The following is a 27,437-nucleotide window of genomic DNA, read 5'->3' on the forward strand; positions in this document are numbered from 1 at the left end:
GGTTTAAATTATATGTGCATGTGTATGTGTTGGTGTATGCATGCATGTATGCATATATGAGGTTGTCAAGCGTGCATGCATGCTAGCGTGCGAGCGAGTGAATTTAGATTTACGCCGCACTCAGCAATATTCTAGCTATATGGTGGCGGTCTGTAAATAATCGAGTCTGGATCAACAGCATGAGCATCAATCTACGCATTTGGGATACGATGACATGTGTCAACCAAGTCTGCGAGCCTGGCCACTCGATCCTGTTAGATGCCTCTTACAACAAGCATGGGTTACTGAAGATCAATTCTAACCCGTGCATGATAGAACTGTTTGTACAATGAATTCATCTCTGAGACACACCCCTTAAACAAATTCAGATGAAAGTTCCATACATCAGACTCCGGGCAAGAGTCCAAGCACTATATTAAATGTAAAACAATGCCAAAAAATTAACAAATCAGTTGACTCAAACCATACCAAATGTCATTCCATTCTGGACAAAAATGAATTTTAATAAAATGTAAATATGGTTCAAGTACTGGCCATGTTTAAAATTATATTTGAACCTCTTTCATGAATTATGGCATGACATCATTGGTGGAGACAAGCATGTGATGACTCAGCTTCAAAGGTCCAGTGGTTTCTGAGCAGGAACCCATGAAGATCGGGTTAGAATTGATCTTCAGTAACCCGTGCTTGTCGCAAGAGGTGACAAACAGGATTGGGTGGTCAGGCTCGCTGTCTTAGTTGACAACGTCATCGGTTCCCAATTCTGTAAATCGATGGTCATGCTGTTGATCATTAGATTGTCTGGCCCAGACTCAATTATTTACAGATCGCCGCCATATAGCTGTAATATTGCTGAGTGTGGGTTTAAACGAAAAATATACTAACAAATCTGAGCAGGAAATTTTCATGATGGATGACACAGGATAGACAACAGACACACAAGCCATGACAGGAACATACTTGACCTTCATCAGTTCTGAATGAAATGATGTATGTGTTCAGATGGACAAATGGACTGTATCAACAACATCACATCAACATGGCCAGCATCAAACCATAATACAAAATCTTAACACAAGTGTTCCTCTTGACCTTCATTAAGTCAACAAACATGCAGCAAAATTCCATGAAGAAACATGAACAGCTTTCAAGAGTCCACAAAATAAACGTCTCTTCTGTTCCAGACACAAAGACCCCTTTCATTTTTATCTAAGACGGACTTCAATCTAAGAAAATGCCAATAATCTAGGTTGCTGGATAGCAGACGGCACCCAGTTCATCACGAGGCAGATGCAAGTTTCATTTTAAACAATCAATGGCTTCAAAGTAATGCTCCTTAATCAAATAGAAGCGACAAAACCCTTTCCACATCCATAATAAATCTCTGCTAAAAGCAGAGTGGATTGTAAAATTGTGACTATATCATGAGTATATATTGGTTTCAGCAGTATTACAGCTGTACGATCTCAACCATCAGTGGCGTGATATGTCGTCACAGTTCTGGGTATCTGGACTTGCTTCCCCCAAATGAGAAGCTTCAGAACAGACATTCCTGTAGGCCTTCACAAGTTAGTACATTTTTGTCTTCATGTCTCGGCAATGTTAGGAGAGTAGCAATTTGTTAATTTGTATGAACATCTAATTTTCTTATAAAATTTCATACTTTTAATTGCACTGTTTGGATGAACTGTCCACACTGTATATACAATGAAGTAAAGAAAGTCGATGTTTATTATGTTATCTTATTGTGGCAGAAGGAAAATGGAGTAAACTTGTGAAACACTGGTGAAAACTACTGTATTCATGCTTTATGCTATTTAATTTAATTTTGGATATGTCATCATTGTGTATGATTGAGTTGAGTGAGTGAGTTTAGTTTAACGCCACATTCAGCAATATTCCAGCAATATGGCGGCAGTCTGTAATTAATCGTGTCTGGCTTAGACAATCCAGTGATCAACAGCATGAGCATTGACCTATGCAATTGGGATACATTGCCATGTGTCAACCAAGACAGCGAATCTAACCACCCCATTTCGTTAGTCGCCTCTTACAAAAAGCATGGGTTGCTGAAGACCAATTCTAACCCGGATCTTCACAGGTAAAAAAAGAAAGAAGTGTGGTGAGGTGAAATGGAGCTTTTCTCCACATTCAAGATTATTCAACTTGTATTTTATATTACATGACCTGGATACCTGTGTGCGCGCCTGCATGTGCATGCATGTGTGCAGGCATGTCTGCATGTACAGTCCAACTGATGTCAAGTAGTGGTAGCACACTGACATACTAGTGAGTGAGTGAGTTTAGTTTTACGCTGCACTCAGCAATATTCCAGCTATCTGTAAATAATCGAGTCTGGACCACACAATCCAGTGATCAACAGCATGAGCATCGATCTGCGTAACTGGGAACCGATGACATGTGTCAACCAAGTCAGCAAGCCTGACCACCTGATTCCGTTAATCGCCTCTTACGACAAGCATAGTCGCCTTTTGTGGCAAGCATGGGTTGCTGAAGACCTATTCTACCCCGGATCTTCACGGGTCCACTGACATACTAAGCACAGTTTAACCTGGATACCCTAGAAACACATACAGTACACCCTTTTTATAATACCCTGGTTATAATGCCAAACTGGATATAATACCATTTGCCAATGTGTTTTGGAACAAAAGTCATTTTTTACCGTGGTTATAATGCCAATTACACTGGCTGCATGTAGTATACATACCTTAATTGGTTAACTGACTGACTCAAATTAATTGACCAAACTCATTAATGCTTTAAGTAGTCTTGTAATCCCAGATAGGATAACACAGGTTCATTACAGGAGACATCAGCTCAATCATCTTGTTGATTGCATAGGTCCTCTAACTGTCCTACCTGGTTATAATACTACCCTGGATATAATGCCATATTTTCTCCTGGACAAACAGTGGCATTATAGCCAGGGTATACTGTACTACATTAAGCTGATCAGTCCCTTAATCTCCATAATCCTGAGCGCCAATCAGGGTAACAAGAAGTAGCATCTTCTAATACCTTTTTCATAGATTCCATCCGGGTTCGATTCCCCACATGGGTACAATGTGTGAAGACCATTTCTGACATCCATTGCTTGAAATTTGCTAAAAGCGGAATAACATTATACTCACTCACTCACTGAAATCATGGACCTCGAACTCTCCAGACAGACACTAGGCCTGAACACCCCACTCAGACACATTATACTGACTCCCAGCCGACCAGTCCTTGTTGTACCCATTAATGCCGAGCGACAGGCAGGGACCAACAAGCACCATATTTTAACGTCTTTTGGAATGACGCAGCTGGGGATTGAACCCACGACCTTCCGCTCTCCACGGACGCTCTAACCACTACACCACGGAGGCGGTCTCAGAAAAAAGAGGCGAACAAACAAAGTCAACAGAATTCAGAAAGTATTTGGGGACGAAAACTTATGCGAGACAGTGGGTTTGGCAGTGAGCTGTGTAGTTATGACTATCTTAGAATTTATATATTTTGGCCTTACCATCGGCTTCAATCTATCTGCAGGCGTTTGTGAAAAATATTTAATCAAAACCAAAACCAATTCCAGTCCCACTGAAAGAAAGAGACGATGTCAGCAGAAACAAACTGAGCAATATGTTTTGCCAGACTTTTTGATGAGAAAAAATGAGTTGTTTTATGCTTTTTCAGCTTTATTGTGACGAGTCAGCTAGAATGTGAGTGAGTGAGGTGACTAAACCACACCACATCAATCAATGAAAATTAATCATCGACACAGGTTCTTGGTCTGAGATGCTTTTTGAAGATATTTTCAAGAAAATTCTCTGATAAAGCTATACATGTGTTAGATAGCTTGGTGAAATCTGATGCAACATTGCAGTTAAGATTATGGCACTTTTAAACATGCAAGGAGGTGATTCAACTGTGAAAAATGGGAAATTGTGAAAGCATTCTTTCATTGGGTTCATTCACACTATGAATGACTGACTGAGTTTAGTTTTACGCAGCTTTTAGCAATATTCAAGCAATATCACGGTGGGGGACACCAGAAATGGGCTTCACACATTGTACCCATGTGGGGAATCGAACCTAGGTCTTCGGCGTGACACACTTTAACCACTAGGCTACCCCACCGCCCCTTCACACTATGACAATACTGAGTATAATAAGAAAAACTGTGTAAAAATACTGACTTAGTTGATTCAATGCAATTCCCAAAACTTCCATATTTTAAAAAATCCAAGATTTAATGATTTGTAGGATGTGCTAAACCAGGCAGGCACAGTGCGGCAATCTGGGATCTGAACATTATTACATCCTTGGATGTCTAAAATTTAATGAATTGTGCCCCTAAAAGCACTGTGATGTCAGTGACCTTCATATATTATTCATTAGATGTTGATATGGTCAAGGGATACAACTCTTAAAAGTCAACTGTGCTCCTTAAAGCATTAGGAAACTCATGACCTTAATATATTCATCAGATCCTGGTATGGCCAAGGGGTGTAACTCTTAAAAGTCAACTGTGCTCCTTAAAGCAAACTCATGACTTTCATATATTCATCAGATCCTGATATGGTCAAGAGATACAACTCTTAAAAGTCAACTGTGCTCCTTAAAGCATTAGGAAACTCATGACCTTAATATATTCATCAGATCCTGGTATGGCCAAGGGGTGCAACTCTTAAAAGTCAACTGTGCTCCTTAAAGCAAACTCATGACTTTCATATATTCATCAGATCCTGATATGGTCAAGGGATACAACTCTTAAAAGTCAACTGTGCTCCTTAAAGCATTAGGAAACTCATGACCTTCATATATTATTCATTAGATCCTGCTATGGCTAAGGGATACAACTCTTAAAAGTCAACTGTGCTCCTTAAAGCATTAGGAAACTCATGACCTTCATATATTATTCATTAGATCCTGCTATGGCCAAGGGATACAACTCTTAAAAGTCAACTGTGCTCCTTAAAGCATTAGGAAACTCATGACCTTCATATATTATTCATTAGATCCTGGTATGGCTAAGGGATACAACTCTTAAAAGTCAACTGTGCTCCTTAAAGCATTAGGAAACTCATGACCTTCATATATTATTCATTAGATCCTGGTATGGCCAAGGGATACAACTCTTAAAAGTCAACTGTGCTCCTTAAAGCATTAGGAAACTCATGACCTTCATATATTATTCATTAGATCCTGTTATGGCCAAGGGATACAACTCTTAAAAGTCAACTGTGCTCCTTAAAGCATTAGGAAACTCATGACCTTCATATATATTATTCATTAGATCCTGTTATGGCCAAGGGATGCAACTCTTAAAAGTCAACTGTGCTCCTTAAAGCATTAGGAAACTTATGACCTTCATATATTCATCAGATCCTGGTATGGTCAAGGGATACAACTCTGAATGGTGAATTGTGCACCTTAGAGCAGTAGTAGTACTTGGACAGAGCTGACCAAGCTGTTTGTTTAAAGATATGGGAGTCTTTGTTAGAATCGGTTCCTGGTAACCAACCTATGCTGATCCTTAGAGGCAATGTAACAGATCAGGAGACATATTTTTAAGCTGCAGTAACTCCACATGTCAAGAACTGGATTGTCTGGTCCAGATTTTATAACTTACAGGGCACCATCACATTGCTGGAATACAGCAGTGTGCAGTTAAACAAACAATAGATGATGTGTCAGAGATTTTATGGATGCATCTTTCAATCCCTTTTCTGAGTAAGTTAGTCAAATTGAAACACCCTGAAGGCAAACATCTAAAATGTGTAAATTTTGCTAGATTGTTATATAAAAAAACATAATTAATTTAATGCAGAACCATTATAATTAAACACTGTTATTAATATAATTTAAAGGGAATGAAGGAAAGGACTGTCAAGTTCACTATTTTTTTATAAGGTTTTCAAAAAAGCATTAGCCACACACATTTGGAAGAAATTTGGGCATTACTTTGAAGCCACCAATTGTGGAAAATGAAACGTGCCTTGACCTCATGATGATCTGGGTGCCTTCTGGTATCTAGCAACCCGGAGTATTGGCATCTTGTTCGAAACGGTTTTTAACTTATTTCTCAAATTCAGACATGATTTAGTCTTGTATCCACTGATTAAAGTAAATAGAAGCATTAATCCTGTAATTCATAAAATAAAAGTATCCTCTCATAAACTGACAATTGCAGGAACTTTTATAACATGAATTTGAAAAAAGTTAATTCCAGTTTTGGAATATTCACATTCAATACTTGGGTCTGGATTGCTGCTTGCAAGTAGGTTCTTCCCAGGGCATTACCAGAATTTAATTTCGGTCAGGTGATGCAAGAATTCCTCAAACATTTCTTAACCTAGAAAATCTGACACCTTACAATATCTTTCAAGCAAAAGCTGTACATTGAAAGTTGGACAGAAGCAGAACTATTCTGTTTGTCTTCCCATCAATATCAGCTGGCGATGTTTGCATGTGTCTCGTGGTTACGGCACTGCGTCAGTAGTTACGGATGGCACAGTGTCACTGGGTTTCTGGGGTGTAACCTGACACGTTATCAACACGCTATTGATACATCATGTGCTGATGGTGTGATCAGCAGGTGTGTGTCTATATTGATGATGTTAATCACCAGCCTCCGAAATTATACAACAGCATCTGAAAATATACAAAACCATTTCGACCCTGAGCAATTTCTGTAGCTGTTATCTCCAACATGCAATACCTGAAAAAATAAAGTCTGATTTTCTTTGATATGAACACATTGATAACTGACTACCTCCGTGGTGTAGTGGTTAGAGCATCCGCCCAGAGAGCAGAGGGTCGCGGGTTCGATCCCCGACCGCGTCATACCAAAAGACGTTAAAATATGGTACGTGTTGGTTCCTGCTTGGCGCTCGGCATTAATGGGTACAACAAGGACTGGTCGGATCGGAGTCAGTATAGTGTCTGAGTGGGGTGTTCAGGCGGAGAGTCTGTCTGGAGAGTGGGAGGTCCGTGATTACAGTGAGTGAGTGAGTATAGTTTTATGCCGCTTTCATGCTGTCTGAGTGGGGTATTCATACTTAACTTCGGCATGGTATCTCAGTGAGCTAGCACTATTAAACCAGCTTAAGTCAGTACTGCTTCTTAAAAACTCTTTTGAGTCGCATTTAGAAGCTGGTATGATGTATTATGGATAGACAACTTCTTAATGGATGCAAATTGTTTCGGTGTAGATGCTAACACCTGCTCATCACTTGCTTGATAATGGTGCTTTTTAAAAGTTATAAATTGAACATGATTCAGGAACTGGGATCATGGATAAATATGACATATGAAAAAAAACACATGAAAACAAGAGGGTCAAACATAATATGATACACTCCAAAGTCTGATCTCCTCCCTGTAATAGCTGCTACCTGAAACTTAGCATAGGTAAGTAGATCTGACCCAAACTCATTGCTTGACATGGGCTTGTTCTTCCAGGAGGGGCGGCTGGGTAGCCTAGTGGTTAAAGTGTTTGCTCATCATGCTGAAGACCCGGGTTCGCTTCTTCATGTGGGTATAATGTGTGAAGCCCATTTCTAGTGTTTCCCAACGTGATATTGCTGGAACATTGCTAAAAGTGGTACAAAACTAAACTCACTCACTCACTCAGTCTCTCAGTCACTCTTCCAGGAAGTCAGCATTATGAAATGCCAGATATCTGCAACCGTTTCATATGAGAGAGGTCAAGTTAGTCATTAGTGAACCTGAGAAGATTGTAATGGCTTCACGTGATGTTCCACAAGTTATCACAATGTCGCATGGGCAATACCTTAAATAGAAACAGCATAAGATGATGCAAGTGTGGTGCGAAAGGTTCGTCTGGATTACCGAGGATCATCTGGTACTGGATGAGGCTATATGGAAAATATTATATGTTTCTTGGTCACAAATATCTCGAAAGTGATAGTGTTATAGACAATGTAAGTCATAAAGCATTTTAGCCTGTGGATAACACAGTATGAGTGCAGGAAAATTGAAAATATTTCATTTTATTGATAACATGATTTTTGACAGGCATGCAAGGTTTAAAGTGAAAACGCTGATGCCTACTTTTCAGCCTGCACCTTGTGCTATATGCAATACTGTTAAAGGTTTGAAACCAGAATGAAGAAGTGCTGACTAGACAGATGTTACCTGATCATAAATTAGTCAAGGGTCTGTTTTTGACATGTTCCAATGTACCTTCTTGGTATATGTATATTTTGTAACTGTAAATTGTATTTTTCTGTATTATTAACTATCCTAAATGAGATTAGTAATTCATTCATTCATTCACTCACTCACTCACTCACTTGTCCATAAGCTTTCATTGGTTAAATAAGTAAACCCCATAATAAAACCTTTGTTCCCCGACTTCATTTTGTTATTGATTTCTTACAAAATCAATAGAGTCCCCATAAATCTGTCACAACATTATGTTATCTGAACCTAATATTTTTCAGCACAGGTGATCGTTTCTCAGATAACCTCTTCCTAAAAAGCCTGTAATAATAATCTTCATGGGAAACATCAGAAAAATGTACATACAAAATTAATATTTTATCTTTGACATTCTACAAAATATTCTTTTGTTATCAGTATTGTATTGATAGTTTCTAAAAACGATATCCTGAAATACCATCCATGAAGAGGTTATTGATTCAACGTTGAGATAAAATAGCTCTTGAATAATTGATGCATACTGAAGAGAACTCTTGTGTCGCAAATATTCAGGGCACCTGCTCAATGCTAGCGAATGTAGCGGAGTGAAGCCATATTCACCAATATGTCAACCGCCTCTGTGGTGTAGTGGTTAGAGCATCCACCCAGAGAGCGGAAGGTGGCTGGTTCGATGCCCGGTCGCGTCATAGCAAAAGACGTTAAAATATGGTACTTGTTGTATGGGTACAATAAGGACTGGTCGGCTCGGAGTCAATATAATGTGTATGTGTGGGGTATTCATGCTTAACTGTGGCATGTTATCTCAGTGAGCTAGCACTATAAAACTGGCTTAAGTCTGGACTAGTACAAGCAGCCACACATGCACGTCATCATATGAGCGAAATATTCTTAAGTACAGACGTTAAATCTCATTTCACCTCACCTCACCAATATGTCATCATCATCATGCTCTGCAATGTCTTGTCTTGGAGTGTCTGTGGAATGGTTAAAGCGTTTCACAAGGGTTCATATTTTGGGTGTCATCCTTACCAAATTATTCATAAGAGTCAAAATACAACTTTTAGAATCATGATAATTTAAGTATCATTATTACAATGACTGCTGTTTCCACTTACATATCCCAAAGTATTCATATTCTTAATTGGGGCGGTGGGGTAGTTTAGTGGTTAAAGCGTTGGCTCGTCATGCCGAAGACCCGGGTTCGAATCCCCACATGGGTACAATGAGTGAAGCCCATTTCTGGTGTCCCCCGCCGTGATATTGCTGGAATATTGCTAAAAGCGGCGTAAAACCAAACTCAGTCAGTCAGTCAGTCATATTCTTATTCTTCATTGATTTGTGGCCAGACTGCTGCAGCACTCAACATTTTACCACTGCTTCAAACATTTTCCACCATTGACAAGCCCTACAAACAAGTCTCTCTGCGGCCACATAATAAAGTCAGTGCTAAACTCCCATACAAGAAACTACTGGCAGACAGGTACAGGAAATCTGGACATATGTACGAGTTTAGTATGATAAAATAAGCACTGTATGTACACAAAATAAATGAAAATGGAAAGCACTTCATCTCAATGAACGGAAGGAGGAATGTTTTTTTTAAGTAGGGTTTATAACCTGGCTCATGTTCAAACCATATTCACTGAGTTTGAAAATGAATCATAAACAATATTTTTGTTGGCCTACCGGTACTTAAAATGCAAAATGCACGTTGAAAATGTATAAGACTGAAGAGTGGATTATGACCCTATATGACGATGAATGTGATGAAATAAGGAATGTTGTCAATAAACGTCTTCAGATTTCCCAACATATCGGAACATTTACATGTAACAGTATGCTGTGGCATGTGTTGATTCATTCTATTAGTGCGTTCGTGCGTGCGTGCATGCGTTCGTGGGTGAGTGAGTGTGGTTTTATGCTGCTTTTAGCAATATTCCCGCAGTACAAGTGAGTGAGTGAATATGGCTTTATGCCTCTTTTCCACAAATATATTCCACAAATATCCCGGCGCGGAACACCAGAAATGGTTTCACACATTGTACCCATGAGGGAACCTGGGGATGCGATGAACAAACCAGCTCACCATCCCCTAGTTAGTAGGAATCTGGTTTGTAGAACAATCTCTAGACTAACATCTTGTCTCTGAAATGAACATGTTTTACAGAAAAATACTGTTCATAAAAAATAATCATAAAATATAACGAAGAGGAGCCCAGAGACTTTCTTCATTTTCAGAAACTGTCTAGACTTTCTTGGTATATTTGTTTCAGGGTCTGTATGACAGACTAAACGTTACCTTCTGTCAGCTGGCCATGTCAAATACAGAGAAAGTCTTGCTTCATATCACTAACTGATTTTAATATAAGTGTAGCAGGATAACAAAACAATCTCAGTCAGATGAACATGCAGCATTCAGCAAAATTCCAGCTGACAATACTAAAGTCTTGGAGAACCAGTGAGTGAAAGAAAGATGATGGTCCACTGGTTGCATTCTTTGTGATATAAGTTGTACATCCACAGAACCATCTCACTTGTAGGGCTGTATATTGGCACATAAACTGTATTGCAATATATTGTGATTCAGGGACCCCTATTGAGATAAGTATTGCAATATATTGGGACCTTAAATGTTTGACAGTAAGTGGCACTAATTGTGCATGTCAATCCTATTTTCAATATTATAAGTCCCTAAACGTATATGTTATGGTTCTGATAACAACGATCTCAAAATTAGGTTGCATAGTCCTGGATTCTATTTTCCTTTTTATACAATTTATAGTATTACAGTATGTCGTTTTGTCACTGAATAAGGAAGAAAAACATTTGCTGTGAATGAGAGTCTGTGTAGATTTTAATTCAAACAATAAAGATAATCATAAAAACTTCATATATGTTCTTTACCCAATATACCAATTCTTACAAAAAATATTTTAATATGGATCGTTTGAAAAGCGTATTGCGATATACCGGTATACCTGTATACCATGCAGCCCTATTCACTTGGTATTCAATGAGCCATGTGGATATAATGTCTCTATTGATCTAATAATATATTTGGGGCGCGGTGGGCGAGCTTGCTAAGGTCCAAGGCTAGTGATCCAGCGAGGTTCATGTGCCCGGGATCGAGCCCACCTGTGACCGGGTGTAAAAACCTTGGAGTCAACTTTGTGTGCAGACTCTTTCAGTGTTGTTACAACCCCTAGTGTACAATACACAACCCTGTGCACTTAAAAGAACCCAAGAATCCATTGATATATGACCTGATGGTGGCCACATGAATACGTGCAAACGCCTAATTGCGGGTACAGCAACATGCACTAAATTTGGACAAAGTACTGTGACTATGTGTCCCAGTCCACCCAGGAAATCTGCAATAACTCGGTGCGCCTTGTGGCAGCAAGAGTTGTATGATCCCCAGGGAGCTGAGATTGATAATAAGATGTGCCGTTGAGATCGACATTCAATGATCGAGGGAAAACTTACCAGCGCCTTGAGCATGCACTAGTACATGGATATGTGCGCTAAATAAACATCCAAAAAATAATAAATAGAAATAATAATATTCATATTTCTACACATGTCTTCAACTGACCTTGTGTCCCCTGAAACCACTGCCTGTAAATAGATATACTTCCTATTTCTGTTACAACCCAGCATAACATTGCTTGTTTTTTTTCTTGTACAGGATGTATTTCCGAGTCTATTTTCTGCCTGTGTAACCTAAAATAAAACTGTTACACAACATACAGGTTCATACTTAACGCAGAGAGGACTAGACTCCAACTGATTCACATTCCTAGCAAGTTTGATGAGGGGTAAACGCCCCTTGTACAGGAACCTGGCTCATCTCCTGTATGCTGGCAACTCAGTGTTGGCTTTGTGATGCAGGAGCAGTTTTCTGTTCTTTGATGTTGGCATTCTATTATTTTTATACTTTGTAATAAATATTCCAGATGTTGATATTGTCCTTCATTCCCACAAGAACTAGTTGGTTGGTTGGTTGGTTGTGTAATGTCGTACTCAGCAATATTCCAGCTCTATGGCGGCGGTCTGTAACTAATCGAGGCTGGACCAGTGATCAGCATCATGAGCATCGATCTACGCATTTGGAATATGATGACATGTGTCAACCTGGTCAGGGAGCCTGATCACCCGATCCCATTAGTCACCTCTTACAACAGGTATGGGTTACTGAAGATCAATTCTAACCCGGATCTTCACAAGTACTAATTCTGGGAAGTATTTAGACAGAGTCACATTTGTTCAAATTGGTTTGGGCTGTCCGTTCCATACTTGAATGTGTACATTTTTTACATATAATCAAGTACACAAGTATGTAAAAAATGAGTGAAGAAAGATAGACAGATAATAACTACAAGCAAGTCCTTTACCAAAGCTCATGTTTTACCGCTTGTTGGAATTGTCTTAGTATGAGGTGGTCAGGCTCGCTGACTTGGTTGACACATCTCATCGTATCTCAATTGCATAGATCAAGAAAGAATGAAGACGGCACAGCACAAGTAAATGAATCAATAACTTGTGTCGGCACGTGCTTGGCATACACCTGGCTGTTCCTCTCTTTGCACTCCTTTCTCATTAAACAAATAGTGAAGTGTGTAAATATTTTAATAATAGTTTGTTAAATTTTTAAAAATATTTTTAGGACAAATTCTGAAAAAAAACTCTGATGTTTTGATTATGATCAGCATTTCACTGAGTAATATATGTTTATTAGTTTTCGAGTTAGATTGCAATGCATCAGTCCGCTTTTGACTGTAGTGCACACAAATTTTACAAGTCCAAACCATGTTTGTTTTAATATGAACAAAATAGAATTCTCTTTAATATTATACGGGACAATTTCTACAAAGTTTTGTTCCTTTTGGTAAAAAGTGTGTGTAAAAACAGTTTCCCTTATCAGTGAAATTCCTGTGTTGTTGTAGTGAATCAGAAACACACAAAAATACCAAGGATAGAAAAAAATCAAGGCACCTCGGAAATAAAGTTCATGTGAGCTGTCTGTACAACATGAGACTGCATGACTTCTGCTAATCACAATCCTGGAACACATGCTAGAATTACAGGCTGCAAACGCTGCAATGGCTATGTATAGTTCCACAGATCTAAATATAGACACATTTAGACCTACTAAAACAAGCCGACAATCAGACAGACATACAACCCGACATCAAGTAGTTCCCATTTCTCACGGGTCTGATCACAGCCTGGGTGGCAGGACTACTTTCATTCTTGGATCTCTGGCAAACTTATCGTAACACTGTGAAGTAACAGTGCCACTGCAAGCTAAGAATATCACAGTGAACTAATAATACCATTGTTGAACTAAAAATAGCACTGTAAGTTAATAATATGCCTCACGGAGAACTAAATATCATTGTGAACTTACAATATGAATGTAAACTGATACTGCTGGTTAACCAATAATATCACAGAGAACTAATAATACTATTGTGAAATAATAATACCATTGATGAACATAATGGAATAACACCATTAGTGAACTAGTAATATCACAGTGAACTAATAATACCACTGTAAGTTAAAAATATCATTAATGAACTAGTAATATCACAGTGAATTAATAATACCACTGATGAACTAATAATACCATTAGTGAACTAATAATACCACTGATGAACTAATAATTTCATTAGTGAGCTAATTATTTTTAGTGAACTAGTAATATCACAGTGAATTGATAATACCATTAGTGAACTAGATTGAATATAAACACCTTTAGTGAAATAATGTCACTGTGAATTTATACCATTGATGAAGTAATAATACCATACATGAACTTGTAATATCACTGCGATCTAAAAATACCACTATGAATTACTAATATCACTGTGAACTAATAACACCATTAATGACCTTGTAACATCACCCTGAACTAATAACACCAAGGATGAACTAATACCACCACGGTGTTCCAAAACACTGAACACAGAGGTCAATAATGATGGCAGGAGTTGAATAATAATAAGGGCATTTGTAATGCACTGAAATCCACACCAAGGCAAAGGCATGCTCAAAGCGCTACAATCTGATTATTATTACCCTGGATAATCCAAGCTGCCTGTGAGGCGCTAGAAGGTTAATAGTCACATGACTTATCCCACCAGGTACCCATTTTCTGCTGGGTGAACAGAGGCAATTTTTGAACAAACCTACTTGCCTAAGGTGAGACCACATGTGTCACATGTGCTTCATTGTGGGGCAGGAGTGAAGTCCTAGAAACTCTCAGGAGTCAAGATGCCAAACATGGTCATCCATCCAAGGACGTTGCTTAATTTCATCTGATTTGTGACCTGAGCTCTATGCACAGGACCACACACCACTAAAATGTCAATATGTCTGTCACAGATAGAAACCTACATCATAGTCTGTCATTCTCAGCTAGTTGCACAAATTGCAGGGATAGAAAAAGTTTTTTTCTAAGTGTGCCTTAGGGCACCAGACAAATATTTAAGGTGTGCCTTTCAGAAATCGAGTCACCTGTTTTTAGAATAAATGACAATGATGATGATCATTTGAAATTTAATGCTAAATAAAGAAATGGGTTTATGAGCATTCAAATATGTATGGTATCATTCAATGTGGAAAAAAATAATTGTGTTGGAGATTACATGACTAAATGTGAGTTATGTCTCTAAAAAATTAGGCTTGTCAAAAGGGCATGAGAACATTTTTTAGCCGTGCCATTTCTATATTTACCGTGCCATGGCACACTAATATATGGGGTATTTCGAACCCTGAATTGTATTATTAGTGATAAATTATGTCCTATATTTTTATTGCAAAATGAATCATTCTAGTAACAAATGGTGTCTTATCTTCTACAGCTTGTCTGTTGCATGTCAGTATTAAAGAAATATATACTGAGTCAAAAAGAAACTTCATATTCTTTCTTCAGGGCACTATAAAAGAACAAGAGATGGTAAGATGGTTAAATTGTTATTATTTCATTGCTGAGATCTGTGTGATGTACTCGATACACTGACAGTGCCATAATCAGTTCCATTAGGCTACACCGCCATTCCAAAACATGGGTATACAGAATGTCAAGTCACAAGAATAAAAATGCGAAATTTCTCAGTTCAATATCGTTCGTGTATGGCTGCCCCGCGCATTCACCACTGCCAAACACCGTCTCCTCATCGACTGCCTGATGCTTGTGAACACGTGGTTGGGGATTCTGCGCCATTGCTCTTCCAAGGCAGAGCCAAGTTCCTGCAAATTCTGAGGTTGGTTCCTAAGACCACGAAGCCTTCTCCCAAGTGCATCCCAAACGTGCTCTATTGGATTAAGGTCAGGGGACCTCGATGGCCAGTCCATGACGTTGATTCCAGCGTTTGGAAGGAAATTTCGTGTCAACATCGCGGTATGCAGCCGAGCATTATCATGCTGGAACTGTAGACCTGGGCCATGAACCGTCATGAAAGGAACGAGTTCAGGGGTGAGCACCTGGTCGCGGTAAGCAGCAGCTGTGAGGTTTCCACAGATGACCAGAAGTCGGGAGCGGTTGTTCCCACAGAAAGCACCCACACCATGCAACTTCCGCCCCGAATCTGTCGACTTCCTGTACACAACATTGGGCATACCGTTCCGACTTCGTCTCCAGACTCTATGCCTGCCGTCCGCGAATCTGAGGGTAAACCTGGATTCATCGCTAAAGACGACTTCGATTCCAGTCTCTCTGGGTCCATCAGAGGTGACGTTGGGCCCACAGCAGGCGTTGGCGTTGATGAAGCGGCGTCAATATTATTACGATATGGGCGTCGAGAATGGAGATTGGCAGCCATAACCCGATTTCGAATGGTCTGTGAGGACAGTCGACCTCTAAACATCTCAGCCCTGGTTCATGTAGCGGCAGAAATCTGTCCGTAGGTGGCGTAGGACGATTTGACGGTCTTCTGCTCGTGGCGTCACGGGGGCGACCGACCTTTGGCGATCAGAAGTGGTGCCAGTTTGTTGTAGGCGACCTGCAAGTCATACACAGTACGGCGGCTGCATCCCATTAACTCTTGCGACGTCAATAATAACTGATCTTCCCGCTTGCAAAATGCCAGCGGCCGTTCCGTTGCACATTTGACAATCAGTGGCATTTCAATTACCGTTAGAACTGTGGTTTAAAAGTGTTTTCAATTCTTGAGGCCAATGCAAACACGTGCATATGAAGAAAACTTCGATGCGAAGATCACGTGATTGACTGCACGTGCAAAACCTGATTTGGCACTAACGTCATTTGCACGACGAATGGATGGGTTTGAGTGGGTTTTGCTAACGTTTTTCTAGAGTCGAAAGATAGGGATCCCATTTCGGATACATAGATGTATCATCAGAGAAAAATTATTCATTATTTTTCAAATTACATTTTGTGAAGTTTCTTTTTTGACTCAGTATATGTCCACTTGTTGAAACAGTGTGACACTTGCCAGGAAATGTATAAAAAATGGTAAATTTTCCCCAAATATTTTTTCAAAATCTGCATGACTTGGGAATTATCTATGATTAGAAGCCATGGTGGGAAAAATAGAAAAAAAATCAACAAGCACAGGTATGGCGCTGACAGCACATGTCAGGAAAGTCTGGAATTCACCATCACAACAGAAAAATTACTGGGAAGTGGAAAAACATATATTTGGCGGTCATGAGGGACCAGAATGTGAGGGTGAGTGAGTGAGTCTATGAGTTGGCTTGTCAGTTAGTAGGTGGATTGGGAGGTCATCTAGTAACTTGAGTGAGTGAGTGAGTGAGTGAGTGAGTGAGTGAGTGAGTGAGTGAGTGAGTGAGCAGCAATGAACCATAGTTAAGTCATCTTAATGTGGGGAAAACCTTAAAAAATCTTGTGTCTTATATTTTTTCAGAAATATGGTTCATCCAGAATACAAGATGGCATCAAGTCTTGGACAGAACTGAGCAGGTGGATGAAACACCTCTGTGAAATCTGTGAGTACAGTAATTGTGTTGACAAGTCATCAGTCCACATTGAAATTCAAATATACCGGTACATCACAACAGACTCCTGCCCCACGTAAGGGACACTACTCAGTGCAGGGCACTATGGCAACTTTAAGTACCTTTGTTTATTGTTTAACATTGTTACACTCAGGTATATTATAGGGATCCACAAATAATCAAGTGAGTGAGTGAGTATGGTTTTACACTGCTTTTAGCAATATTCCAGCAATATCACAGCGGGGGACACTTGAAATGGGCTTCACACACTGTACCCATGTGGAGAATCGAACTCGGGTCTTCCGCGTGACAAGCAAACACTGTATCAAGAATGGACCAAACAATCAAGTGATTGATATTGTGAGTGAGTGAGTGAGTATGGTTTAACACTGCTTTTAGCAATATTTCAGCAATATCACAGCGGGGGACACCAGAAATGGGCTTCACACATTGTACCCATGTGGAGAATCGAACCCGGTCTTCCCGCGTGACAAGCAAACACTATATCAAGAATGGACCAAACAATCAAGTGATTGATATTGTGAGCTACGATCCACCACAATGGAGACAATGACACCGCTCTGACTGAAGTCATCAAGCCTGACCATCCAATCCATTAAGTCGCCACTTATGAACAGCACAGGTCATTCCCCCCAGCCACTGATGCATATAGACGACAGTAACACAACCCTCCCTGTCAGCAAGTAGCCTCTCAAAGCCCAATTATAATCCACTGAAGTTAAAAGCCAACACTTATGACTTCAAAAGAAAATAATTTTCATAGATTCAATAATTAGTTGTTCCTTTAAAGCTACAAATCAAAGAAAATAGCTTCAGCAATCATCTGCTGTTATTTAGTGCACAGCGTTCATAATCCTCCAATCCCTGCCAAATCTTCACTTAGCTTCGGCTCTTCAAACAAATAAAGTGTATGTTTTTCTGTCCAATCATCAGCTATAAGTTATGTGTGATTCTCAGTACGGCAGAGAGTTCAGCGCCTCTTATCATGGCTACATTTAACTAGTGAATGACTCATCTTGTGTTAACTCTTGCTAGCCCCACTGTTACACAGTGGAGGAACTCACCCTCATTTAACCCTTGCTGAACTCACAGTTACACAGTGGAGGAACTCACCCTCATTTAACCCTTGCCAGCCACACAGTTACACAGTGGAGGAACTCACCCTCATTTAACCCTTGCTGAACTCACAGTTACACAGTGGAGGAACTCATCCTCATTTAACCCTTGCTGGACTCACAGTTACACAGTGGAGGAACTCACCCTCATTTAACCCTTGCTGGACTCACAGTTACACAGTGGAGGAACTCACCCTCATTTAACCCTTGCTGAACTCACAGTTACACAGTGGAGGAACTCACCCTCATTTAACCCTTGCTGGACTCACAGTTACACAGTGGAGGAACTCATCCTCATTTAACCCTTGCTGGACTCACAGTTACACAGTGGAGGAACTCACCCTCTTTTAACCCTTGCTGGACTCACAGTTACACAGTGGAGGAACTCACCCTCATTTAACCCTTGCTGAACTCACAGTTAGACAGTGGAGGAACTCACCCTCATTTAACCCTTGCTGGACTCACAGTTACACAGTGGAGGAACTCACCCTCATTTAACCCTTGCTGGACTCACAGTTACACAGTGGAGGAACTCACCCTCATTTAACCCTTGCTGGACTCACAGTTACACAGTGGAGGAACTCACCCTCATTTAACCCTTGCTGAACTCACAGTTACACAGTGGAGGAACTCACCCTCATTTAACCCTTGCTGGACTCACAGTTACACAGTGGAGGAACTCACCCTCATTTAACCCTTATCAGCCACACAGTTACACAGTGGAGGAACTCACCCTCATTTAACCCTTGCTGGCCTCACAGTTACACAGTGGAGGAACTCACCCCTCATTTAACCCTTGCTGGACTCACTCACAGCAGCCACAGTTACACAGTGGAGGAACTCACCCTCTTTTAACCCTTGCTGGACTCACAGTTACACAGTGGAGGAACTCACCCTCTCTTTTAACCCTTACACAGTGGAGGAACTCACCCTCACAGTTACACAGTGGAGGAACTCACCCTCATTTAACCCTGGACTCACAGCCACTCACAGTTAGACTCACAGTTACACAGTGGAGGAACTCACCCTCATTTAACCCCTGGACTCACAGTTACCACAGTGGAGGAACTCACCCTCATTTAACCACAGTGGAGGAACTCCTCATTTACACAGTTACACAGTGGAGGAACTCACCCTCATTTAACCCCCTTTGCCACACAGTTACACAGTGGAGGAACTCACCCTCATTTAACCCTTGCTGGACTCACAGTTAGACAGTGGAGGAACTCACCCTCATTTAACCCTTGCTGGACTCACAGTTAGACAGTGGAGGAACTCACCCTCTTTTAACCCTTACCAGCCACATACTTGGAGGAACTTGTTGAAGGTATTCAGTTGAATAGCAGCAAACCATGACACACTGGATGGAATACAATCTCAGTAGGAAGACAGGCAACAGATAGTGGAGAACTGTTCTACCCTAAAATATCCATTTTCATGAAACCCAAAGTTTCATTCAGATATGTTGAAAATGCAGTAAAACTAGATACACAAGTTTGCAAAATCACAGTCTGTAGGTAGTCAAAACATCAAAATTGACACAATTTCAAAAGGCTGCCATGGTTGAAAATAAAAAATAAATGATGAATTGATAACTTCAGACAAGCTGATACTGGTAATTCAGCGATGAAAATGAAATATCTACGTTTGTTACATTCAGAGAGCTGACAGTGTACATCACTTATTCTTCTCACTACAAGGCAGGTGTATTCTCAAATGTATGAAACTGACCAGGGTACATCATCATAAGTGGGGGCGGTGGGGTAGCCTAGTGGTTAAAGTGTTTGCTCGTCACGCCAAAGACCCGGTATCGATTCCCACATGGGTACAATGTGTGAAACCCATTTCAGGTGTCCCCGCTGTGATATTGCTGGAATATTGCTAAAAGCGGCATAAAACCACTCACTCACTGACTAACTCCTCATCACATTTCGCCTCAGCAAGGTCACGCTGACAAATGTTTCTGTGAAACTGTATAACTATATATGCATAAAGGAGAGAATCTATTTTTCTTAGAAACAGCAGAACCTTGACTTGCCAAAGTTTTTTAACTGTCATGTTGTTGTTTTTTAGACAATTATGCATCAATCTTTGTTTGACATACTTTATCATTCAAGTTATGTTGTGTTTATGTTCCTGACAACTGGCTTTTAACGTTTTGACAAGAAAAACACCAACTTTTGTCTTGATTCTTGTCTGCATGAAGGTGATCGAGTGATTATTGCTAACTATCACATCAGCTATTTGCAGCTATTGGCTGTGATGGCAGAAGCAAAAACATACCACTCATTCAAAAGTCCACCCTGCACTGTAAACCCACATGTCTCCAGGAGTTATTTCCCTTTAAATGACAGGAACCATTCCAATGGCTACAGAACCAAACTTACAGCAAAACTGTGAAACTGGTGTATAGGGGATGCAACACAGCAAATGTTGAATATTTATCTTAAATAGATGAGCAAAGTTGACTTTTTGGGGGAAACACTGAAAAAAATAATGTGAGATAAGCACCTTCCTAAAACGATAACTTTTGAAAATACTTATTCATTCACATATCAAAATCCAACAACATTTACATTTATTTCCATTTGAGCGTTTGTCCATTTTTCCTCAAAACTGGCCTAGAATAGGCTTGAAAAAAAAAAATTCTACTTAAGATTGTTAAAAAGACAAATTGACAGCCCCAAACAAGACATTGTTGAAGGTATTTGTTTACAGTTAATAACAGTTAGGCTCATAGATCTAATTACAGAAATATGTAATTTTGCTATTGTTGCTGAAAAAGTAGAGTCCTAGGATCTGACCTCCCTCCAGAATATCAAATGGTCAGTCCCAAATTGTTTTTAAAAAGCACTTGTTTAAAAAAAGATCATCTGAATATTTAATAAAATCCATTGTATAGAGTGCTATGGTTGAGAACACCTAGAATAAATTTGTAGATAATCAGGAGTATTTGGAGACAACAAAATGACAAAAAATGCATTTCTTGAAACTTAATGTTTAAAATGTTTTAATGAGATGTTAGGCTAGATTTTGTACCAATAAAAGATTAGGATTTATTTTTTGAGCGGGGAAAATTAACTTTTTTTTTTTTTCTTATTCTTGAAAAAATATGACTGGAGGATCAGTAAAACAAGAAACAAAATTGGTCTGGCCTTAGATATAAAACAAAATGTTATTTGTTAGCCTATGTATAACAGATGATAAGCTTGTAATGATGTGGCACATGCTACTCAGGCGATGGCAATAAGTTCCAACACAATTTGTGAAAAAGTGAAATTTCCACTGTTTTGATTCCCTCTTCTTGTTTCATAACTAAAATTTACTCAAAGTTTTTGTAGGACAGTGAAAGCACATGTCCTCAAAGTTTCATAAAAATTAAAGTCAAAGGAATTGTACGGTTGCCATAGTCAATCTCACTTAAAATCAAATCTCAGTTCTGAACAGTCAGATCACCATTAACAACAACCATAAGGAGAGCGGAAGGTCGCAGGTTCGATCCCCGGCCGCCTCATACCAAAAGACGTTAAAATATGGTACTTGTTGGTCCCTGCCTGATGCTTGGCATTAATGGGTACAGCAAGGACTGGTCGGCTCGGAGTCAGTATACTGTGTCTGAGTGGGGTATTCATGCTTAACTGCAGCATGGTATCTCAGTGGACTAGCAATATAAAACCAGCTTAAGTCTTGACTAGTACAAGCGCCATACATGCACACGCATGCACGTCGTCATCTGAGTGAAATATCCTTAAGTATGATGTGTGGTTTGTGTAAAGCCAATTTCATCTCTTTGATTCCCCGCATGTGTGCAATGTGTTAAGTTATTTTTCTGTGCCTTCCCAACCCTAATGCAGCTGGAATTGTTTCAGCCTTGGGTTGCAACTTGAAACTATACTTGGAATATTGCTAAAAATGACAAAAACCCAACTAAGTGACTCACTCATCAGATGACCCTCACGACAAGCATGTTCCTGAGATGTTTCTTGACCAAAATTATTTGCAGGTGTGTTAATATAAACCCAAGTATTGCCTCTACTTGATGACCATATCATGATTTTTCTTTGAGTGCCTAACTTCATCTTAATGATTTCACTTCAGACACTTCATGTGTTTCAAATACAACATGCAACATAAACCAGAATATCTCTCACATTTAATCATCCATGTTATTAAATCATCACCTCCCCTGGAACACCACTCAAAGACAAGTTGGTCATTCTTTCTCCTTCCAAGCATCATTAAAATATCAAAATGATAAAATTAAGTAATAAAATCAGGAACATAACGACCTCATGATTACAACCAAGCATCCCCAAATCAATCTTGGATCTTCATCATGACAACACTGGCTCCGACCACACAGACATTATACTAACATGTCTCATCCTGAATGTGTAATGGTAGAGAATATGGCCGATCGGAACCAGGCTGTTCTCGTAAACTTAACATAACTGCTCCACGAGTTAGTCATAGATTATTCTGGATAGGAAAATTGCTTATAGAGTATCGGCGTGCCATCATGCTCAATGCCATCAAAGATCTCACAATCAACAATGTTATCCTGTAGGTTTACAAATAAACACATTGTGGTCTAAGGCCATTTTGGTTCCACAATTGGTCTGTACTGGGTCCGAAAATGACATAGCATGTATATTGCGTGATACTTAACAATCGTGGTGAACATAACTGAGTGTTTGTTCTGAGATTTTGTGTGAGAGGTACAATTGTTGACAATTGGGATTACAACTTTAAAATCATAATGGATGCTGTCGAAACATAAGCCAAAAAATGGACCAAAAGAGAAGAAGAACCTGTGGAATGTCTTTCAGAGTGGGTTAAGTCAGTATGTGATGTTGTCATTGGTAGAATGCACAAACTGAAAATGAGGAAATGATGGGTGCCACCGATGGGGCAGGATATGCTCACCTTTTCACAAACACCTGGTATCATCACTATTTTATAGTGATTCATAAACACATGCTCTGTCATCGCATGGTGACAATCACTGGATTGTCTGGTCCAGATTTGATTTGTAATACAGCTCAAAGAAATATAGACCCATAATATACTGGTAATGTTAATTAACAAATGTATGACTGTTGATATCTAAGCCAAATGAATAAATAAATATTACGGCAGGGTTGCAACTTAGATGGAAAAATATTACCTACAGTCACTTACCTGCATGACAGAGTTCTGTTCAGTATATCATACATTAATCATTGGATGAGGGAGTTATCTAGAATGTTTAACTTAGTGCTCCAGGGAGACATACTGTGAAAAAAAGCTTTATCAACAAAAATGACACTTAAAACAAAAATATTTGTATCTATTTCAAAGGTATTTTAAGATTATACTCTAACATTGTATTCAAAGCTTTCATGGAAGCTGTGGTGGCACTGATTTCATGTGCCGATGATTTTGGTAAGACTCTGAGAGTGTGGGTTTGAGTCCCAGGTAGGATTCAACCCCCCAAAAAGTACTAGAATCTGTACTTTACAGAGAAAGTGTAATCCCAAATATAACATATGTTACTAACCATTATCATATCTTCCCCTATATTGGTCCTGTAACTTAAGCTATACTATATCAAAATAACAAATGAAATTTAAATTACAATTTTGGAATTTTTACAAACATTTGCTGCAGGCAGGGACTGAATAACATCAGCATGTCAATCTCCATTCCATTCATGATGAGGAGGTCCAGACAACAACAGATGAAGTTCCTTAGATTAATAAAGCTCAGGAAACCATGATACAGAAAATAGAAATCTCCTTCCACTTTATCCTGCAACATATTTGGTACAGCTGCTTCTGAAAACTAGATTAACGTTAAAATGTTCAAAAATAGTCCTGCACCTCCTGATCAGTAACCATTTTTACCCCAACAGATGTAGCTCTTGTTCTTGCAGGTGAACAAAGACGGAAAAAAAATTCAAACTGGAATTTCAATTTTAAAACAATAAAATTCACACACAATGAGTCACAGTGCTAAACTGAACTTAACCTGAAGCTGGTAATGACAAACATGTTGTCTCAAAATAGCTGCTAATGAAAAGATAGGTAATTGGCAGAAATTCAAGATGGCTGCCGAAGGACAGGCTGGACCTGTAACTGTGGCGATGTTTATAGTAACGTTGACGTACATGATCTCATTCACAAGCACCTTGCAGACGGAAATATGAGTTGATCGGAAACACCTGCATGCTGTACAATTAAAGTGCAGCCCTATCTTTGTAGATTAGTTTTTTTGTTCAATCATACAAGTATACCTGTTTTGTAGCTTTCATTATCCTGGTTGATAAGTCGCCTCATTCCTTGATTTAAGTTGTTTGAATCCTAAATCTTTCAAAAACTATTTCCGCCTTAATTTCAGATAAGCAATAATTGCCTGGAAATAACTACACTTAAATGTGGTAGATGAGAAATGTACTTTTTTCTGCAATGTATGATGTTTTAGCAGTAAGCTGTGAAGATCGCATGGGGCAGGACTGACAAACAGTAAACATTATTCGTATTGGATTATGTTTCATTCATAGGCCATTTTCATGAAAGTTATAATTTTTATAGTACATTAGTCAGTATTACATTTTATCCACTGATAGATCATGTCCATTACCATCAGTGTGAGAAATATTTTTCGAGAACAATGGTCTCCACTGAGAAATGGACGGATGGCCGCAAAGACAGTTGGATGGATAGTCTGTCTCACAGTCCCTGAACCATATTATTTTCCTTACAGCCTAGCCCTTCCTGCAGTGCTAAAGCCCTAAATAAAGTAAGTCTAGATTTCCCCAGGTGAATCTCTGGTCTCCCTTGGGCTCCTTTTCAATTTAAATGGGTTTATTTGTTACAGTCAAAATTATATATTCAGGGATGAAGTGTTAGTCTACTGGATGGAAAGAGGAATGGACGAACCCAATATCCCCTACCCATTCCAAAGGACACTCTCACCTGTAGAGTTTGAGGACAGAGCAGCCCCTGCATGTGAAAGAGTGCAATGGAACTGCTAAGTATTGTTATGATTTGAGATTCAAACCTGTTTATGATATCCTTATCAGAACACAGCACCAACATCATAGGTATTGGAATTTCAACAATACATTTGCTATCATAGTTGTGTAAATTGATGCTCATGCTGTTGATCACCAAATTGTATGGTCCAGCTGGAATATTGCTGAGTGTGGCTTTAAACAACTACAAACAAATAGCTGTAGACAATAATTAAAACACAGACCTAGATGGAGGGTTCAGGGGTAACCAGTGCCAATCGCCTACCTCACCCCAAACAAACAGAACTGGAGAAAGGATTTAGGGGAATCCAATGCCGCTCCCTGCCTCACCCCAATACCAACAGATCCAGAAACATGGTTTAGGGGAGTCCAATGCCACTCCCCTACCTCACACCAATACAAACAAACAAATCCTTTTGCATCACAGACATATGTAGAGGTATACATACTTAAACTTAAAAATTGAGTGAGTTTAGTTTTAGGCCACACTCAGCAATATTCCAGCTCTATGGCGGCGGTCTGTAAATAATCCAGTCTGGACCAGACAATCCAGTGATCAACAGCAGGAGCATTGATCTGCGCAATTGAGAACCGATGACATGTGTCAACCAAGTCAGTGAGCCTGACCACCCGATCCCACTGAAGTCCATTCCTATAAATAATATAAACAATAACTTCAAAGTCTGCTTATATATTGATAAACTGTAGACAGCAATTATTGTTCAGTGTGTAACAGCCATTAAGTTCCTGAGGCCCATGCACCACAGACCTTTTGATCCAGATTGAAGTGGGATGAATAAACAGGTTAAACCTGTCAGGAAGATGACAAGGTAAAGATGTTATCTATGGGATGGGTCCACACCCTGCTGCAAGTGTAAATAATGCAACACATGCACTGCCCATTGTGTCATCAGCCAATCAGATAATTGCTTTTCTGCCTCATTTTCTGGTTGTTTATGGAAAATATTCACAACCATTTGCATGCTCAGACAATTAAATGAAATCACTTGTAATCTACGTTTCCAACTAAAAAATAGCATCTAATAATACTCATATTGCTTAACTGCCTTTCATAGTACATAGATTCCCCCCTCCTACACTCACTAATTGTCCTAAAAACGTTTACAGTACATGTTCTCATCTACCACCTCCAGGTCTGGCATTAAAATATGTTAATTTCAGCCAAAGTGTTTTGTTGATGGACAAAGCTGAAACCTTACAAAACAAATAAACAGAAAATACAATCCATATTTCAAAACTCTTTCCAAACATGACATCAAACGTTTAGGTCAGGCTGACCCCGTGAACTCAGCTGACCGGCCGAACGTCTGGCCCGTGCAAAACGTGTACTTCAATCGCTAGATATTCCCATCTCATGTTACAATGATTATGTTCAACATAAACTTTCACCAAAAAAAAACATCATCATATCACGAACAGGTGAGTCAGCTGATCATGAATTCAACTCACCGAGTCTTCTCTGTCGATGTATTCCAACTTCTCAATCTTTAAAAGCCATTTCTTGTCGCGTGCTCTTCTCGCCATCACGTGACCTCAAGTCGATGATAACGGTGTCAACTCTGCTGGTGTGATGTCATCAATGTTCAAACGTCATGCACACAAACTCTATGCGTAACGACTGAAACAACAACTTGTTCTCAACACTGCTTGTTTACGTGCCTCTTGACATTGTCTTTGAATATCGCCTTGAGCGCGTGAACTCTACAATTTCGCACGTGATCTGCCTTAGCTAGTGTCGGGTGTCGTTCATTGAGAGACTTACCACACCTGTTGAATCCGTCACGTGACACACATCAACCATTTTACACGCGGGGCATGGTATTTACTAGTTTTTCTAACAGAAAGGCCACAAGAAAGTCAATCGTCTCTAACTTCCTGCCCCCGGAAACTCTTAGACGTTTGGCATGGGCGAGTCCATTTTGGAAGCGATGGGGTACAGGTAAATTAATGGCACAGCTCCATACTTGAAAACGTTAAATATTTAAGTCCAAAATATCGATTACTATTGTTTCTGACAGTCATGAGTAAACTGGAATTTAAGAAAGTAGGGAAAAACTGTTTCGTATCAATGCGCGATAAGCTATGGC

General features: G+C 39.5%; 1 protein-coding gene across 1 annotated transcript in view; it reads right to left on the reverse strand.

The window, feature by feature from the left end:
• Positions 1-27,125, reverse strand: part of LOC124284213 — a 179,589-nt gene extending 152,464 nt beyond the window's left edge. Inside the window, 1 exon segment of the mRNA XM_046720276.1 lies at positions 26,800-27,125. Within this exon segment, the coding sequence (XP_046576232.1) occupies positions 26,800-26,874 (75 nt within the window). The 5' untranslated portion in view covers positions 26,875-27,125.
• Positions 27,126-27,437: the final 312 nt, after the last annotated feature.

Source organism: Haliotis rubra, unplaced genomic scaffold (assembly GCF_003918875.1).
Source record: "Haliotis rubra isolate DU_JTF1 unplaced genomic scaffold, ASM391887v1 Scf330, whole genome shotgun sequence".
NCBI classification, from domain to species: domain Eukaryota; kingdom Metazoa; phylum Mollusca; class Gastropoda; order Lepetellida; family Haliotidae; genus Haliotis; species Haliotis rubra.